Genomic DNA, 18,669 nt, shown 5'->3' with positions numbered 1-18,669 from the left:
AATACACGCTGGAGGTGGTGACACAATTAGTCTGTGCTGGGAGAATAGTTGTGTTTCAAACTGGGGGGGTATCTGGCATAGCTACACATGTCTAGCTCACAGCCAGACTGACTTACTATGCATGATATGATCTCTAATATGTAAACACCTGCAGTTTAGCCCATGCCAGTTTAATGTCTTGTTCCCCTTACTGTACTAAGGTGAACCATGACCTTAAAACAAACATACACGGGGAACCATTTTCTTTTGGGCACATGACTTATTGAAAAACTATAGGATCAAAAATAAATATACACAATGACCTGTATTAAAAATAACTGAATGAATACATTCATTGTATAATTTAGCATCATTGATGTCACTTGACTGCCAGTTTAATTACTTGATATTCTTGCTGTTCTTCTGAACATTACCTTCAGTGATATTCTTCTGTATGTAGCCACGGTCACCAAGTTCGATGGAATCCATGTTATTTTCCTCCCTAGTTTAGAAAGTGAACATTCGTAGATCAATTATAATCGTTGTCACTTTTCACAAAAAAAAATTTTCACCTTTAAGAAACAGTTACTAATGTGAAATGAATCACTTTTGTTTTTTGTTTTTAATAATTGTGGATTTTGACTAAATTAATAATAACATGGCAGCCAAGACGTTCATTCCATGTAACGTTCTTTCTTTTCATTTTTCCTAATAACAACAATAAAAACCCTCTGCATTCACATGCAAATTTAATGGAGGCAATCACTATTGCTACTATTTTCCATGATTATGGCTTTAAAAGTTACATATTTGATACTGCTTATTCATAGACTTCATAAAATATTGACGGGACACTTCCCCCAGAGACTGCGCCATGCTTTCGCGGAGGGGGCCTGCCCACACCCAGCATCAAGAGGAGTTATTCTCAAACACACGCACGCAGCAATCTAACGCCTGATTTAGGTTGAAACAGTACGAAAGCTGTACGGCATACAAACATGAAGGATTGTCTCAGGAGTGATTTGTTCGAGGATTTAAGGTCATTATTATATTTTTCGTACCATGCATGCATTTTGAAACATTGTGGGAAAAAAAACAATGGAAGAAATTTGCCGCTACGGCATTGGTGTAATACTTTGCAATATTTACTTAAAATAAATGCTAACTGCGCGGTTTGTTGCTTTTCACCAAGAATCGAGATTGTTATACGTCCAGATCTATAAAGAATTCAGGGATTTAAGCATTTATTCACAAAAATTTTCAACACAAAAAGCTATTTGTTGTGCTTAGGCGAACGCCACATTGGCTTACTGACTAGCATGATACTTCGATATATTTACGTAAAATGAATGCCAACTGCACAGTATTTTGCTTTTAACCAAGAATCGAGGCTGTTTTACGTTCATATCTATAAAAAATCCAGGGATTTAAGCATTTATTCACAAGAATTGCCAATGTAAAAAGCTGTTTCCACTCGGTCAGCTTTGACGGCCATGAATCGGCCCCGCGCCCCGTCAATATATTATGAAGTCTATGGCTTATTGTACAATTTCCAATATACTTCAGAGCGACAAACAAAACATGAAACAAGTCCATATCTTGGATCTGTTGGGGAAACATGTAAATCTGTTTTTCTGTGCTCAAAATCTACCATTGCTCGCTCAGAATTGTGGCAAAAATATAGCGCCCAATGTCATGGCTTTCAGTCATTAGGAGATGTACTTAGAATTACCCGATGTCGCAACCCAATGTGAGTACTGTCAGTATGTGCACAAGTTAACCGTGCATGCGTTGATGTGGTATGTGAGTTTGGGTATGTGATGAGTTTCGGTGACTTTTTTTTTTAAACAATGTTTATTTATACTTGATTGAATACTAGTACTAATAATAATGGCTGTATTTTTACTTATTTTGAGGGAACAATAAATTTACGCTGTTATACTGTATACAGTGGTATGAAAAAGTTTCTGAACCATTTGGAATTTCTCACATTTCTGCGTAAAATCACCATTAAATTTGCTCTGATCTTGGTCAAAATCACACAGCTGCAAAAACAGTGTCTGCTTTAACTACAACCACCCAGACATTTATAGATTTTCATATTTTAATGAGGATAGCATGCAAACAAGCACATTAGGAGGAAAAATAAGTTAGTGAACCCTCTGCCTAAGGAGACCTAAGAGCAATTGAAACCAATTTTTACCTAACAATTTAAGTCAGGTGTGTGCTCAATCACTGATGAGTGGCTCAAAGCTGCCCTGCCCACTATAAAACACACACCTGGTAAGAATTGTCTTGAGGAGAAACATTGCCTGATGAGCATCATGGCTCGGTCTGAAGACCTGCGATCAAGGATTGTTGATCTGCGGGGCCCTGGGTGGGGCTTGCTGTTCCTTGCTGGTGAGGTGGACATCCCCTGGTCTCCGACGTTTGGCGTAGCACCTGCTCGGGGTGCGGGGTGGGTGCTCGGGCGGCGGGGGGAGGGATGGGCGGTTGCGCCGTGGATGGTCTGAGGCGGGGGTTGATCGGGGCCCTGGCGCTTCTCCCGCCCTGCGGCCGGTGCTCCAGTGGACGGGCCACGCCCGCGGGAGCCTGCCTCTTAACTCACGCACTCCTCACTTCAGCACTGTAAATATCTTACATACTCATTCATTTCTCCGGGGAGAGTTGGGACGGAGCCATACAGTCCTGGCCTGGCTCCCCCGTTTTTAATGCATCACACACCAAGGTTGTGGGATGGTTGGGACCTGGTGGGGGGGGGGGTTGAATCACGGTTCCCTCCTCACGGCAGGCCCTACCATCCCTGCACCTTTTTTTAACGCAACACTCATATCATACTCCACAGGAGAACTCTGGCAAAGGGCGGTGGGACAGGCAGCTGGGCTGAATTTCCATGCTGCGGTCCCACTGCCGCAAGCCAAGATTTCCTATTTTAATGCATACATTGCACTACTCTCCCCTCACAATCCCATCACGGTGCTGGGTTATGGCTGCCAGCCAGGAACCTGGCAGCCACAGTAATAGGGTGGTAGGTGGGTCCCACACGTTTTTCTATGGCATGGCTCCCCAGGCGTGGCCGCCTCTCTGCCTGGGCTGCCGGCCGCGGGAGTGGGGGGAGGTCGGGGCTCCGGTCTCGCGTCGCCCCACGGCGTTCTCCTGCCTCTGCCTTCCCCTCTCTTCTCTAACTGGGTATCCGCCCTGTGCTCCGCCGCGGATCGCTGGCTGGGCGGCGGTGTATCGGCTGGATGTTGCCTGCTACGGTGGGGGACCCTGCCCTTCCCTGGGCTTGGTGGGCCGCTGGGGGCCCCGTGGCGTGCCGTGTCGGCTGGGGGTCTGCGGCGGCGGCTCGTGGCCCGGGTGGGCGGACGGGGTTGGGGACCGGCGTGGGGTTGGTGGTGCATCCCCTCTTGCCATCCCCGAGGGCCGGTAGATGGGCGCGCCCTGGATTCGAGGGGGGGGGGGGGGGGGGGGCTCCTTTGCTGGGCTGCGGGAGGACGGATGGGCTGCTGTTGCTTCTCTCCCAAGGAGTGGCTGTCCACCAAAGATGATGCCAAGAGTTCAGCGCAGAATACTCAGAGAGGTAAAAAAGATCCCTAGAGTGTCTGCTAAAGACTTACAGAAATCACTGGTCCAGTCCAGTATCTCTATGCACTCATCAACTATGACCAAGAATGGTATTCATGGGAGAACTCCACGGGGGAAGCCACTGCTGTCTAAAAAAGTTGCTTGTTTAATGTTCACAAAAAGTCACTTGGACACGCCACAGAAGTTTTGGCAAAATATTTTGTGGACTGATGAAACCAAAGTTGAATTGTTTGGGGGTAACACACAACATCATGTGTGGAGGAAAAATGAAACAGCTCACCAATATCAACACCTCATCTCCACCATCGAGCATGGTGGAGCGAGCATCATGATTTGGAGATGTTTTGCTGCCTCAGTCTGGACAACTTGCAGACATTAATGGAAGAATACATTCAAAGGTGAATCAGGATGTATGCAGGAAAACCTGAGGCCGTCTGTCAGACAGTTGAAGCTAAAAAGAGGATGGATGCTGTAACAAGACAATGATCCAAAACACAAAAGTAAATCAACTTCAGAATGGTTTTAGAAAAACAAAATACACGTTGTGGATTTGGCCAAGTCAAAGTCCAGACTTGAAACCCGTTGAGATGCTGTGGCATGACCTAAAGACAGCGATTCATGCCAGAGATCCCAGGAACCTGACTGACCTACAGCAATTTTGTAAAAAAGAATGGGCCAAGATTAGTCCTGATCGATGTACCAGACTGATCTGCAGCTAAAGGAAGCGTCTGGTTGAAGTTATTACTGCTAAAGCGGGGGCCACAAAATATAAAATGTGATAGTTCACTGACTTATTTCCCCCCCTTCTGTCATTGTTTGCCTACTATCCTCATTAAAATATGAAAACCTATAAATGGTTGGGTGGTTTTAGTTAAAGCACATACTGTTTTTTCATCTGTGTGGTTTTGACAAAGATCAGATCACATTTGATGGTGAATTTATGCAGAAATGTGTAAAATTCCAAAAGGTTCAGATACCTTTTCATATCACAGCAAGCTGTACACTGACTACTTCTACTTGTATAAGAGTGTGGTCCCATGAAAATATATAAAAACCTGCTGAAATGTAAGGGGTGTACTCAATTGTTTATATTATTCGAAGACATGTTCATCATCTCATACATGCAAGTCACAATTTAATAGTCACATCCTGTCGGTACTCACATTGGGTTGTGACACCCGGGTTGGGCACCTTCAGACTTGTCCCGAGTTGGCGACTCCGCGCTCTCTGTGCGGGGAGGGCGTTGACGGGATACTAATAGAATAGAATAGAGTAGAATAGAATAGAAGAGACGACAATAGGTCTTTATTGTCATTGTCAACAACAGAGGGTGTATGTTTACATCGGGACGGTAGGGACATAACACTACCAATTTTGCAGGATGCTCAAATTGTCCCCACCAACTTTTACGCAACCTTATATGCTTTATATAATGACTTCAATCATATAGGTAATTTAGATTGTCTTCTCATGTTTTCACTTGCTGAATGTCCTAGTCCACCTTTCCCCCCCTCAAACGCAAGTTTGATTGGCTGATGATTAAAACCTTCCCCTATACGCACATGCGTTCACAGCCGGTGTTCTGTCAAAATGTTTCTCCCTGATAATATTTTGCTCCCGAAGCTTTTGTGGTGGTGAATAAGCACTCTGTTACATTCAGTTGGACTCGTAATATTATCGAATGGTGCTTAATAAACAAGTTACATCCTAAACATACACGTGCAACATGAATATGGCATAAATAAATGCTTAAAGATACAGAGAAGATGTTAACAGTGAGAGAGCGGCGTGTAGTTGAGTTGTGTGCAGCCACGTGGCAGTATGTGTCTGAGAACTTTTCTACATATCCGACGATGATCAAACGTAAGTAAATATGCCTTTCTTTATCGAAAGTTTGTCGTGTTTACTTTGGAACCGCTGCTTTCGCAGCCATTTTTAACATTACGCACATACACAGAACTGTTTATTTTTTGCATTCCTGGATAGTTGGGAGATGGTTAAGTAACAAGTTTTTATTTCTTGTGTATGTTAAGATAGTTTTTGTTCAAATATTGCTATTTAAATTTGCTTCTAAAATAGACACTAAGGCTAAGTTCATACTACATGCAGGTCTTAATGAACCAATCCGATTTTTTGTCATATCTGTTTTTTGGGCGTGCCCGTTCAGACTGCCTTTGTCCATTGAGACTATTCAAGTTTTACGCATGCGCACTAATTCGCAGTCCGACACGCGCTGAGTAAGACGACCCGCATGCGCAGAAGCATCAAAACAAATGACCACACATGCTGGCTGTCATCCGTTGTTCCAGGGATATCATATTTTGCTTTTTAAAAAGAGGACACAAATAACAGACATAAATAATCCCAGTTTAGGCTTACAGTATATTCAAAGTAAATGGATCGATAGCATGCACGCACTGTCCGTGCATGTCACACAAACAGACGGGCAGTTTGCCCTGACTCTCGGCCGTGTAAGCAATGTTTAAATATTGCTTATATGGAGCAGACAGAAAACCGATCATTCTCAGGCTTATCCTCAACCAATTAAAATTTTTTTTATGACTGTTGTCAAGTCCGACCCTTCCTAAAAAGCCGTGTTCAAGGCAAGCTAGGCGCCAATAACGCACAGCTGCACCGCTACCGTAGCGTCTCTCTCGCTTTTTGATGATGTAATTGCTGCATGAATTCCGATTTGAGAGACTGGACAGTATAGACTGCCGCGACAGACTGGAAAAATGTGGCCCAGATCGGATTTGAACCACATACGAAAGTGACCCAGATCGGATTTGAAATGGTCCAGTTCTATGCGACATGTCACATTCAGACCGTCAAGTTAATGCCTCACTCGAGTCGGAAAAACACGAAAAAATCGGCCTTATTCTGGAAGTTTTCAAAATTGTGTACCACCTAAACCAATACTGCACTGCAAACCCCCACCTCCTTAAAACTGGGGGGGGGGGGGGGGGGGGGGGGGTGGACAGCAACAAACAAACAAACAAAATTAAATTCCCATGTTTTCAGTGTAAATCTACTTGAAATAGGTGTAATTATCTGCTAGTGCTTCAAGTAAATTTTACTCAGATTTCTTGAAATAAGAAAATACCTAGCTGAAAATAGCTTAGTAAACTTATTCTAAGTAAAAAGTTGGGATATTTAATATAAAAAAACATGTTTGTCAGAAATGTTCTTAATTCAAGAATATATTGTTCAAAACATTATTTGAAAGCAAGTTTTTCTTGAGCTGGTGAAAAATGACCAACTTTTAGATGTACGGCCTTAATAAGAACTAGTGTTGCACCGATACCATTTTTTGGGCCCGACACCGACACAGATACTTGGCTGTGCAGTATCGGCCGATACCGATACCACTCTGTTTGCACAAAAAAACCCATATTATATATATATATATATATATATATATACACATATACGTATACGTATAAGGGATGCAATGATACAGTTAAGTCACGGTTCGGTACGATTTTCGATACAATTCATACCATTTAATGCTCTGAAACAGAAAATACAACTGTTATTATTATTATTATTTTTTTTTTTGCTAACAATCAAAAATAACAGTGCCATCATATAAACAAGCATCTTAGTGCATGATATTTATGTGCTTACTTCTTACTGATCTGAAGAAATGTTGTATATACTGTAAGTGCTGAGAACAATCTTTACTGTTTGTAAAGTGGGGCACACTGTTGATTGCTGCAGCTCTCTTAGCAGCTATATTTACCATATAAGCAAAACATCCTATTTGTGGTCCGAGTCCATCTGTAACATGCGCTGAATTAACAGTATTTGCAGCATTATCTATAGTCACTGGTATGGATTGATTTGGCCTGCTTAACTTTCATTCAGTCATGGCGGTTTCTAATTCATCAATGTAGTATATGGACTACGCGTCGCTCTGGGCTCACGCAGCTTATGGCATGGGATCTAATGTATCTTTCTCACTTCCACAATGAAACGGTATGCTACATCAATCTGTTGAAAAAAATCAAGGAATAGAAAAGCGGAGAAAATAATTGATAATTGTGAAAAGCTACGACTTTTTTGTGAATAGTTGTTTATGGTTTTATTATTTTATTTTTTCTCTGATATGCAATGTTTGGTATGTTTCTACCCCCTGGCATATTTGTGTGTGTATTTTCGTTTTTTGGTTTGTATTAGTATTGTCTGGATTTTTGTGTTTGTATTGTTTATGTTGCCGTGTTGTTGTTGTTGTTGTCAATAATAATAAAAAAGAAATAAAATTAAAAAAAAAAAGCATGGGATGTAATGTAATACATCTAGGTTGCTATTTGATGATATCTAGTATGTGCGCGCGAGAGTTGGCATGGGATCTGACCTAGGACATCTAGGTTGCTATCTGATGATATCTCGTGTGCGCGCTGCGCCGCTTGAGTGTTTTCTGGACACAGAAGTCACTTCTGCTCATTACTGCACAACACCAGCATAATATGACAATCGATTTTCATAAACAGGACGATTTTGAAGTACGGCGCTCTTAATTTGCCACTCACTGTTAATCATGAAACCATGAGTTTGCTTAGTCTTTCACGGTCTTAACTTTTCTGATCCCATCGGCGCTACTACAGCAAGCGTTAACTTAAGCATGCTAACGGTTTGTGAATGCCATGCTAAAATAATAGCGTAACATCGCGGATATGCGTTGTAGTGAATATCCTTACTATCGAAGACGAATGTGTTATTTTCGTTTGATAGTTTCGAGACAGAGACATACAGATGTCATGCATCGGGATTTGCGAAGTTGGCTCTCGTGGGGAGGTTTAAGAAAAATTATCAGATTAAGACGTTATAAATTTGCAGTGTGAAAGTTAGTATCAATCAAATGTCTTCATTCAGGAATCTCTCAATGGGTCCATAGTTTGGAGGACCAGGAATGCAAAAATTAAAAAAAAATACACAATTATGTGGTGACCCTATGTTGACATAATTCACCCACCGTACTTGTGTGTCTGATTGGCCGAGCGCGTTACCGGCTGCATCACAGTCACGTGACTAGACACTATAAAGAGCCGCGCGCGTTCCGGTTCATTAGAGAGAGTGTACGAGAGTTCACAGCGAGCAATAAAGACTCTTAACAAGCATACCGCTTCAATTAAATAATTAAAAGTGTCATTAAAATGCTTCTCTGCACCATGTGGAGCAGAGCATTCAGCCGCTCTGCTCCCTGCCTCTGGAATTCACTACCACCCGACCTTAGAAACACCGACTCAGTCCCCCTTTTCCAATCCAAACTCAAAACTCACCTGTTCAGACTCACTTATCCATAATAATCCCTGATTTCTTTGTGGTCTAGTTCTCTGCTAATTATTTTTCTCGATTAGTATTTTTATTGTTTTAAACATTGTTTTATACTTATTTATTTTTGCTGTTTTTAGTCTTTAAGTTTTTTTTTTTTTTAATGATTGTATCGCGACCTTGAGTGCCAGAAAGGCACCTTCAAATAAAATGTATTATTATTATCATGTCAATTTATATCTGATTATTTCAATTTTTATTTATTTCAACATTTATTTCATCTTGTTTTGAGAGTTAAAGGCTAGTTATAATGTGTCAGATTCTTCCACTTATTTTAAGTAAATGTTACTACAGTATTTGTTCTTATTAAGGCCGTACATCTAAAAGTAGATCATTTTTCCACGTAGATCAAGAAAAAAATGCTTTCAAATAATGTTTTGAACAATATATATTATTGGATTAAGAACATTTCTGACAAGCAAGTTTTTTTAAATTAAATATCCAAACCTTTTGCTTAAAATAAGTCTATTAAGCTTATTTTCAGCTAGGTATTTTCTTATTATAAGAAATCTAAGTGAGTAAAATTTACTTGAAGCACTAGCAAATAATTTCACTTCTAGTAGATTTGCACTGAAAAGAAAAATAATATATATGTATATATATATATATATATATATTAGGGCTGTCAAACGATTAAAATTTTTAATCGAGTTAATTACATCTTAAAAATTAATTAATCGTAATTAATCGCAATTCAAACCATCTATAAAATATGCCATATTTTTCTGTAAATTATTGTTGGAATGGAAAGATAAGACAAAATGGATATATACATTCAACATACGGTACATAAGGACTGTATTTGTTTATTATAACAATAAATCAACAAGATGGCATTAACATTATTAACATTCTGTTAAAGTGATCCATGGATAGAAAGACTTGTAGTTCTTAAAAGATGAATATTAGTACAAGTTATTGAAATGTTATATTAAAACGCCTCTTAATGTTTTCGTTTTAATAAAATTTGTAAAATTTTCAATCAAAAAATAAACTAGTAGCCCTATTCTGTCCTCAATGTGTGTAGGTACACAAATTGACAGATAGCAAACATAAGTTCCAAAAAGAAATCACACGGTGTGGCAAAGTTGCATGGGCTTTACTTAAGTAATCTCTTTTTGACAGGAGCACGTTTCTTGTATTTTTGTAAAACTGAAAATAACAAGGCAATGTGTCAAAAACTTGCATAAATCACAAAATAACATAAAATGTACACACACGTGTCCATTTGAGCAGTAGCACTAGCCAATTAGCTCACAAGCATCTAACAATGTAACTGCATTTCACCATATATGTGAACAAATTCAAATACACATCATCAATAACTATCTAATGCTCATGAATATAAACAAAGGAGGAATATAACTCACAAGCGATGCATGTATTAGACACAAACAGTGTGATGGGGCTATGAGAACTGCCACTGGATACTGGATGCGGACGTCAGCTGGTCTGAATAGCACTGTCTATTAGTGTGAGTTCGCGTCGACATATAATCACGTCAGAAAAGCGCGCCGAAACCCAAATAATCAGCTGCACTGAATCGCCAGCAGAGGGCGACATTACGCCACATAACATATGCAAGTCACACCCAAGCGCCAGCAGAGGGCGGAAAAACTCCATAAAACACAATTAACAAGTTGGCCTTTCAATGTAGTGACATTTAAATCTGTCTGAGCGGGCCTAGTGCGTTAATTGCGTCAAATATTTTAACGTGATTAATTAAAAAAAAAATTAATTAACGCCCGTTAACGCGATAATTTTGACAGGCCTAATATATATATATATATATATATATATATATACACACACAGTGGGGCAAATAAGTATTTAGTCTACCACTAATTGTGCAAGTTCTCCCACTTAAAAATATTAGCGAGGCCTGTAATTATCAACATGGTTAAACCTCAACCATGAGAGACAGAATGTGGGAAAAAAAAAACAACAACAGAAAATCACAATGTTTGATTTTTAAATAATTTATTTGCAAATTATGGTGGAAAATAAGTATTTGGTCAATACCAAAAGTTCATCTCAATACTTTGTTATGTACCCTTTGTTGGCAATAACGGAGGCCAAACGTTTTCTGTAACTCTTCACAAGCTTTTCACACACTGTTACTGGTATTCTTAAAATGCTTCTCACGAAGCCACTCCTTTGTTGCCCTGGCTATGTTTTTGGGATCATTGTCATGCTGAAAGACCCAGGCACGTCTCATCTTCAATGCCCTTGCTGATGGAAGGAGATTTTCACTCAAAATCTCTCGATACATGGCCCCATTCATTCTTTCCTTTACACAGATCAGTCGTCCTGGTCCCTTTGCAGAAAAACAGCCCCTAAGCATGATGTTTCCACCACCATGCTTCACAGTGGGTATGGTGCAATTCAATATTCTTTTTCCTCCAAACAAGAGAACCTGTGTTTCTACCAAAAAGTACTATTTTGGTTTCATCTGACCGTAACGCGTTCTCCCAATCCTCTTCTGGATCATCCAAATGCTCTCTAGCGAAACGCAGACGGGCCTGGACGTGTAATTTCTTCAGCAGCGGAACACGTCTGGCAGAGCAGGATTTGAGTCCCTGGCGGCGCATTGTGTTACTGATAGTAGCCTTTGTTACTGTGATCCCAGCTCTCTGTAGGTCATTCACTAGGTCCCCCCGTGTGGTTCTGGGATTTTTGCTCCCCGTTCTTCTTATCATTTTGACGCCATGGGGTGAGGAGGGAGTTGAAAGTCCATGTTGCCCAGCGACCGCCCCAAAACATCACTGCTCTTGAGGCGATCTGCATGGAGGAATGGGCCAAAATACCAGCAACAGTGTGTGAAAAGCTTGTAAAGAGTTACAGAAAACGTTTGGCCTCCGTTATTGCCAACAAAAGGTACATAACAAAGGATTGAGATGAACTTTTGGTATAGACCAAATACTTATTTTCCACAATGATTTGTAAATAAATTCTTTAAAAATCAAACAATGTGATTTTCTGTTTTGTTTTTTTTCACATTCTGTCTCTCATGATTGAGGTTTACCCATGTTGACAATTACAAGCCTCTCTAATATTTTCAAGTGGGAGAACTGTCACAATTAGTGGTTGACTAAATACTTATTTGCCCCACAGTGTATTTTTTTTCAGTTTTAAGGAGGTGTATGTGATGGAGAACCAGGAGTGCAAAAAATAAATATGTACACCATTAAATAAATAAAAGTGTCATTGAAATGCTTCAATATTTATTTTAATATTTTAATATTTATTTCAATTTTTACATAATGAAATAAATAAATACAAATTGAAATAATATGTATCGTAATAAATGAAATAACATAGGAATAAATGTTGAAATAAATAATAAAAATTAAAATTACAATTTGAATAATATAAATGGAAATAAATAAAAATTGAAATATATAAATGCAAACTGAAGTAGATATAAATTGAAATAAATATTGATATAAATATTGAAATATTGAATCATTTTAATGACACATTTAATTATTTGTGTAATTATTTATTTTTTGCACTCCTGGTTCTCCATACCATAGCACACACACACCAACAAAAGAAAACAATACCGTACATACAGAGACATAGTGATAAAGTGACTAGAAGGGAAAGAAGAGAAAAACAACAAGAAAGCACTGGCTTTCAGTGCACAGCAAACAGGCTTTTGCGCCAATGGCCCCATAGACTCAAATGTTTGGACCACATTTTGTCTCAGAAATTTGTGTCTTTATTATTCAATCAAAAAAAAAAAAGTTGCTTTGAAAAAAATATATATATTTTCAAAAGAAAAATCACTTCAATAAAAAAAAAAAAAAAAAAAAAAAAATCAGTCATAGAAAAAAGGTTTTTGAATGCGAAAAAATATTTGAGATTAAAAAATTTGCATTTGAACACTTAATTTTTCATTGAAAATATTTTCAAAGAAAAAATCAATGTGCAAAAATTAAATTGCCCTCCCCTAAAAATAAAAATTTTGGGGGAAAATATAAACTAAAAATAATTATTTTTTGGAAAATATTTTTATTTGAAATTATTATTTGATTACATGATTCTTGCTTCATCATGCTTTTAAGGCTTACGCCATTAGCGTAGCAACTTGTCACTCAAACATGTCTGACCAATAGCAAAGTGCAACAATTGTCTCAAATAGATTCAATCAAAAAAAAAAAAAAGATTCAAAAATGTTTCCTCTTCAATCAAGAAAAAGGTAGTTCAAAACTTTTTCCTCTTCAATCAAAAAGAAGTAGTTCAAAACTTTTTTGCACTTAAAAAAAGTGACAATAAAAAAAAAAATAATTTCAAATAAAAATAATATTTTCAACATATACCGTGGGGAGAACAAGTATTTGATACACTGCCAATGGGGAAACCCATTGGCAGTGTATCAAATACTTGTTCTCCCCACTGTATATACAGTATATATATATATATATTAGGGCTGTCAAATTTAACGCGTTAACGGGGATTAATTAATTTTTTTAGTTAATCACGTTAAAATATTTAACGCAATTAACGCATGCACGAAATGACGAAATGAGATTACAATGACGCACTTGAGAGCTAACAGGCAATGAAAGGTGTCTTGTTTTGTGCTTTTTCTTAACAAAGGTATACCACACACGACGTGCTGGCACTTTGTTTCAGCTTCAACATTAACACAGTTTACGGCTCTCGGCAGGCCGTAACAAACTCACTCCTGCATCATGTGAGTAAGTAAACCGCATTGGCGCTGCGTGCACTCTAGGGTGACTGGGATAATTCTATATCAGAATATTACAAAAGGCGAGTAGACACAGGCGTTCATTGGACCGCGCCGTTTATTAGCATAAGCTTCGGCAACTCCTTCACAACAAACATAAGTATCATCAAAGCACAACAAAAATAATCTTCATATCCCTCAAAAAAAAAAATGTTGACAAAAAGAAAAGCGCTTCAATCTGTATTAATGAGGCCCTATTCTCACACAGTTCACAATATACAACGAGGCCTATGATAGTTTGTATATTCACAATATACGAACTATCAGAGGTCTCGTACGTTGTGAAGTCAGCACTCAAATGACATGAATTACAATGGATGGACCACTAAAGAGGAAACTGCGGCGTCAGTCGAGGGACAAAACACACTATTTGGCTTGATTTCTAATTTAATTTAAAACTCTCCATTGACACCTTGTGGTGTATTTAGTGTATGTAGTTTATTTTTTTGATAGAAAATTATATTAAAACGAAAACATTAGGAAGGGCTTTAATATAAAATTAGTATAACTTGTACAAACATTTATCTTTCAAGAACTACACGTCTTTCTTTGTGGATCCCTTTAACAGAAAGAATGTTAACAATGTTAATGCCATCTTGTGAATTTATTGTTATAATAAACAAATACAGTACTTATGTACAGTATGTTGAATGTATATATCCATCTTATGTCTTATCTTGCCATTCCAACAATAAATTACGGACAAATATGGTATATTTTAGAGATGGTTTGAATAGCGATTAATTACGATTAATTAAGTTTTAAGCGGTGATTACCACGATTAAAAATTTTGATCGTTTGACAGCCCTAATAAAATATATATATATAATAGGGCTGTCAAAATTATCGCGTTAACGAGCGGTAATTATTTTTTTGTAATCAATCCTGTTAAAATATTTGACGCAATTTACGCACAAATGCCCCGCTCAAACAGATTAAAATGAGAGCACAGTGAAAGGTGTACGTGTTGTGTTTTTCGGAGTTTTGCCGCCCTCTGCTGGTGCTTGGGTGCGACTGATTTTATGGGCTTCAGCACCCATGAGCATTGTGTAAGTAATTATTGACATCAACGATGGCGGGCTACTAGTTTATTTTTTGATTGAAAATTTTACAAATTTTATTAAAGCGAAAACATGAAGAGGGGATTTGATATAAAATTTCTATAACTTGTCTTTTAAGAACTACAAGTCTTTCTATCCATGGATCACTTTAACAGAATGTTAATAATGGTAATGCCATCTTGTTGATTTATTGTTACAATAAAGAAATACAGTACTTATGTACCGTATGTTGAATGTATATATCCATCTTGTGTCTTATCTTTCCATTCCAACAATAATTTACAGAAAAAATATGGCATATTTTATAGTGTTTGAATTGCGATTAATTGCGATTAATTAATTTTTAAGCTGTAATTAACTCGATTAAAAATGTTAATCATTTGACAGCCCTAATATATATATATATATATATATATATATATATATATTTATTTAATCGCAATTCAAACCATCTCTAAAATATGCCATATTTTTCTGTAAATTATTGTTGGAATGGAAAGATAAGGCACGACGGATATATACATACAACATACTGTACATAAGTACTGTATTTGTTTATTGTAACAATAAATCCACAAATGGCATTAACATTCTTTCTGTTAAAGTGATCCAAGGATAGAAAGACTTGTAGTTCTTAAACGATAAATGTTATAGTTACAAGTTATAGTAATTTTATATTAAAACCCCTCTTCATGTTTTCGTTTTAATAAAATTTGTAAAATTTTCAATCAAAAGTAGAGTTAATATAATAATAAGAGGAATAAAAATAACAATAATAAAAATAGAGTGACCAAAGTCTTAAGTTTTACGTGTATTTTGCATTGCTATTTTGATATGGAATGCCAGTTCATTTTTCATTGTTGTTTAACTGTGTGTCAGAATAGGGCCTCATTACTATAGACTGAAGTGCTTTTCTTTTTGTGAACATTATTTTTTTGGGGAGAGAGGAATATTATTTTTGTTTATATTTTTGATTGAAACCCTTTTTTTTTTTTGGGACTGAATGATTTAGACACAAATGTCCCACTCATAACATGACCCAAAGAATTGCTTCAATCAAAGAAAACATTTTCAGTGAAAAAAATAAGTGTTCAAATGCAAATTTTAGAGTCTCAAACACTTTTTCGCATTCAAAAAGTGATTTGCCGTTTGAAAAAAATAAAAAAAATTGTTTGAAGCAACTTATTTTTTGATTGAATAATAAAGACACAAATATCCTAGCCAAAATGTGGCCCAAACGCAAAACATTACTTCATATCAAAAAAGTTGTTTCAATAAAAAAAAACTTGACTTCAATCAATCAAAAAAAAACAAAAAAACTAAGAAAAATAGCTGCATTTTTTTGTTTGTTTCAAATTTATTTTTACATTCAAACACTTTTTTAAATTTTTGATTGAAGTGATTTTTTTGATTGAAAACATTAAAACATATTTTGATTGATGCAACTTTTTTTTTTTTTTTAATTGAGGCTACTTTTTTGTTTGAATAATAAAGACACAAATCTACCTCCATAAGTCTTCAAAAATGAAGTGGCTGAGGTATTTAGCTTCATTGCAAATATTCACAGCTATTTTGCCCAGAAAGAACCGAGGGAATATAGACGTCCTATCTTGTGAGCATATTGAGAGCAACTCTTGCAAGCCAGCACTGCATAGGGAGAGCACCACCACACAGAGGCCTCGCTTCCCATTAGACAAACCAGGCAATTGCCTTGGGCCCCCAGCCAGCAGGGGGTCCCAGAGGGCCAACAGATTTAACACAAGTGGCGTTAGAGCACTGTCGCAGCGATAAGTGTAGGGAGTGTTTCAATACCATGGAATCATTTGGCAAATTATCTAATGATTCTGTTATCAATCCCAATCAGCACTAACAATGTCACATAAAATATACATGATTAAGAAAGCCCAAATAGCTATTAGTACCACATGATTGTTTAAAGAATCACCGAGTAATCTCTGGAAAGTCCATGCCAAGTGTTTTTATGTTGATTTTCACAGGCCACCTCATTATTCATGTGACTACTTAAAGAAATGGGTATTTTTCCAAAAAAGTCTATAAATGGGTCTATCGTATTCCTCGCCAAATACTCTATTAGAAAAATATAACATATATGCATCTAAAATAATCCTAAATAATTTTATTAGCCAATTTAATACTCATTTCGGTCAGTAGTCCACCAATCAGTGTTTTTTACGGAATAATTTGAAATTGGTGGGTCGTAGGGCCAATCTGACTACTGATTTCACACAAAGGTATATACCTCCGCATCCGATGGGGATATTTTGGTGTTGCTACTCTTTCTTCTATTGCTCCAAGTCCAACTGTCCCCCTTACTTGCACACGCTCGAAGGGCCCCATGTTGCTTGTTGCCTGGGGACCCTTGCTACGCCTCTGCCACCACATCATCCACGTACTTAACATGGTTAATGACAGTGCCTCCAACAACACAACCAGTATTACACTTGTTGAGACGGCTGGATAAGTCGTCCATGAAAACATTGAACAAATATGGTGGAGGAATTCCTCCGGTTTCACACCATGAGTAACTTTGAAGCAAGCAGAGACCAAGCCATTTTATGCCAACAAGTTGATTTGCATACCAGAAGGCTAGAATACGGACGATATATTTGTGCACTGAAAAAAATAACTGGTGGATTTACTTGACAAAATCATTGTAACAATTTGCACTTTTATTAAGTATTTTTTTTAATCTACCTAATTACTTCCATTTAAAAAAAATACTATAACCCACTTAAATTTTAAAAAATCACTTTATAAAAGTATGTAAATTTTAAACATTTACTTAATAAAAGTGCATATTACAATGATTTTATCAATTAAATCCACTAGTAGTTTTTTTCAGTGTGTCAACATGAGAAAAATATTGCTATGAAAGGCTTTCAATGAGGCAATGAAGCATAAAAACATTGTTGAGTTTAGGCTTTGATACTTAAATAATAGTTCAAAGCAAATATACACATGTCGGTTTCATGTTTCCTATTAAACCATAACTGATTGTCGCTTGTTGAAATAAATGTAGCTATTCTACCCATTATGATTGTTTTTAGAACTTTCGAGAGCACATGGTCAGGGCAATTGGTATGTAATTATCTTTACTGTTGATTTTACCAGTCTTGTCTTATAAAATAGGCACAAGTTGTGCGGCCAACATAAGAGTAAGGTAAAATGCCATGCTTACAGAAACCATAATAAGTATAAGTCAATACATATTTATTTTGCATTATCATTTAGCCTATCGATTAATTAGGTTCACAATGGTGAGAAATGTAGACGGAATATTGTCAACTGTATACTGACTACTTTTACTTGTGTAAGAGTGTGGACCCATGAAAGTATAATTAAACACCTGCGGAAATGTAAGGGGTGTACTCAATTGTTTATATTATTCGAAGACGTGTTCATAATCTCATACATGTAAGGCACAATTTAATAGACTAGCATCCCGTTGGTACTCACATTGGGTTGCGACGGCCGGGTTGGGCACCTTCAGACTTGTCCGGTGTTGGCGTCTCCACGCTGTGTGCGCGACTGTGCGGGGAGGGCGTGGGATGGGACTTTATAACCCGGACACAACGTCATTTTTGGTCGGTATCAACACCAGAATAAATCACAGGTTTCCAAATATGGACTATGGACTGTCTCTTCCGATCCAGTAGCAATTAAATTTCGTTTTAATGCCAGTTTAATTTGCTATCTTTCCAGCTTGCCATGTTGATAATTGCGATGTTCGTTTACCGCTTTTCGTCTAACTGCGAAAAGGGAGAAAATGACGAATGGCCCGTGTTGTGCCGAACTTGTGCGTGAACTTTTTTTTTTTTTCTTTTAACATGATAAACAGACATAAGAACCGTCAACAATACAAATCAAAAACAAAACAAAACAAACACAAATATGCCAGGTGGTATAAACATTCCAAACATTGCACATCAGAGA

At 37.4% G+C, this 18,669-nt stretch overlaps 1 protein-coding gene across 1 annotated transcript in view; it reads right to left on the bottom strand.

The window, feature by feature from the left end:
• LOC130923739 (centromere-associated protein E-like) overlaps positions 1-18,341 on the bottom strand; it is a 47,135-nt gene extending 28,794 nt beyond the window's left edge. The window contains exons 1-3 of the mRNA XM_057849665.1: positions 18,193-18,341; positions 4,728-4,818; positions 414-481 (exon numbers count right to left, since the gene is read on the bottom strand). Of these exons, the coding sequence (XP_057705648.1) occupies positions 414-481; positions 4,728-4,729 (70 nt within the window). The 5' untranslated portion in view covers positions 4,730-4,818; positions 18,193-18,341. The remainder of the gene's footprint in view (positions 1-413; positions 482-4,727; positions 4,819-18,192) is intronic.
• Between the last annotated feature and the right edge of the window lie 328 nt (positions 18,342-18,669).

The sequence above is a fragment of the Corythoichthys intestinalis genome, chromosome 11 (assembly GCF_030265065.1).
Source record: "Corythoichthys intestinalis isolate RoL2023-P3 chromosome 11, ASM3026506v1, whole genome shotgun sequence".
Classification (NCBI taxonomy): Eukaryota; Metazoa; Chordata; class Actinopteri; order Syngnathiformes; family Syngnathidae; genus Corythoichthys; species Corythoichthys intestinalis.
The sequence above is the reverse complement of the archived record's forward strand: the minus strand, read 5'-3'. Positions and strand labels throughout refer to the sequence as shown.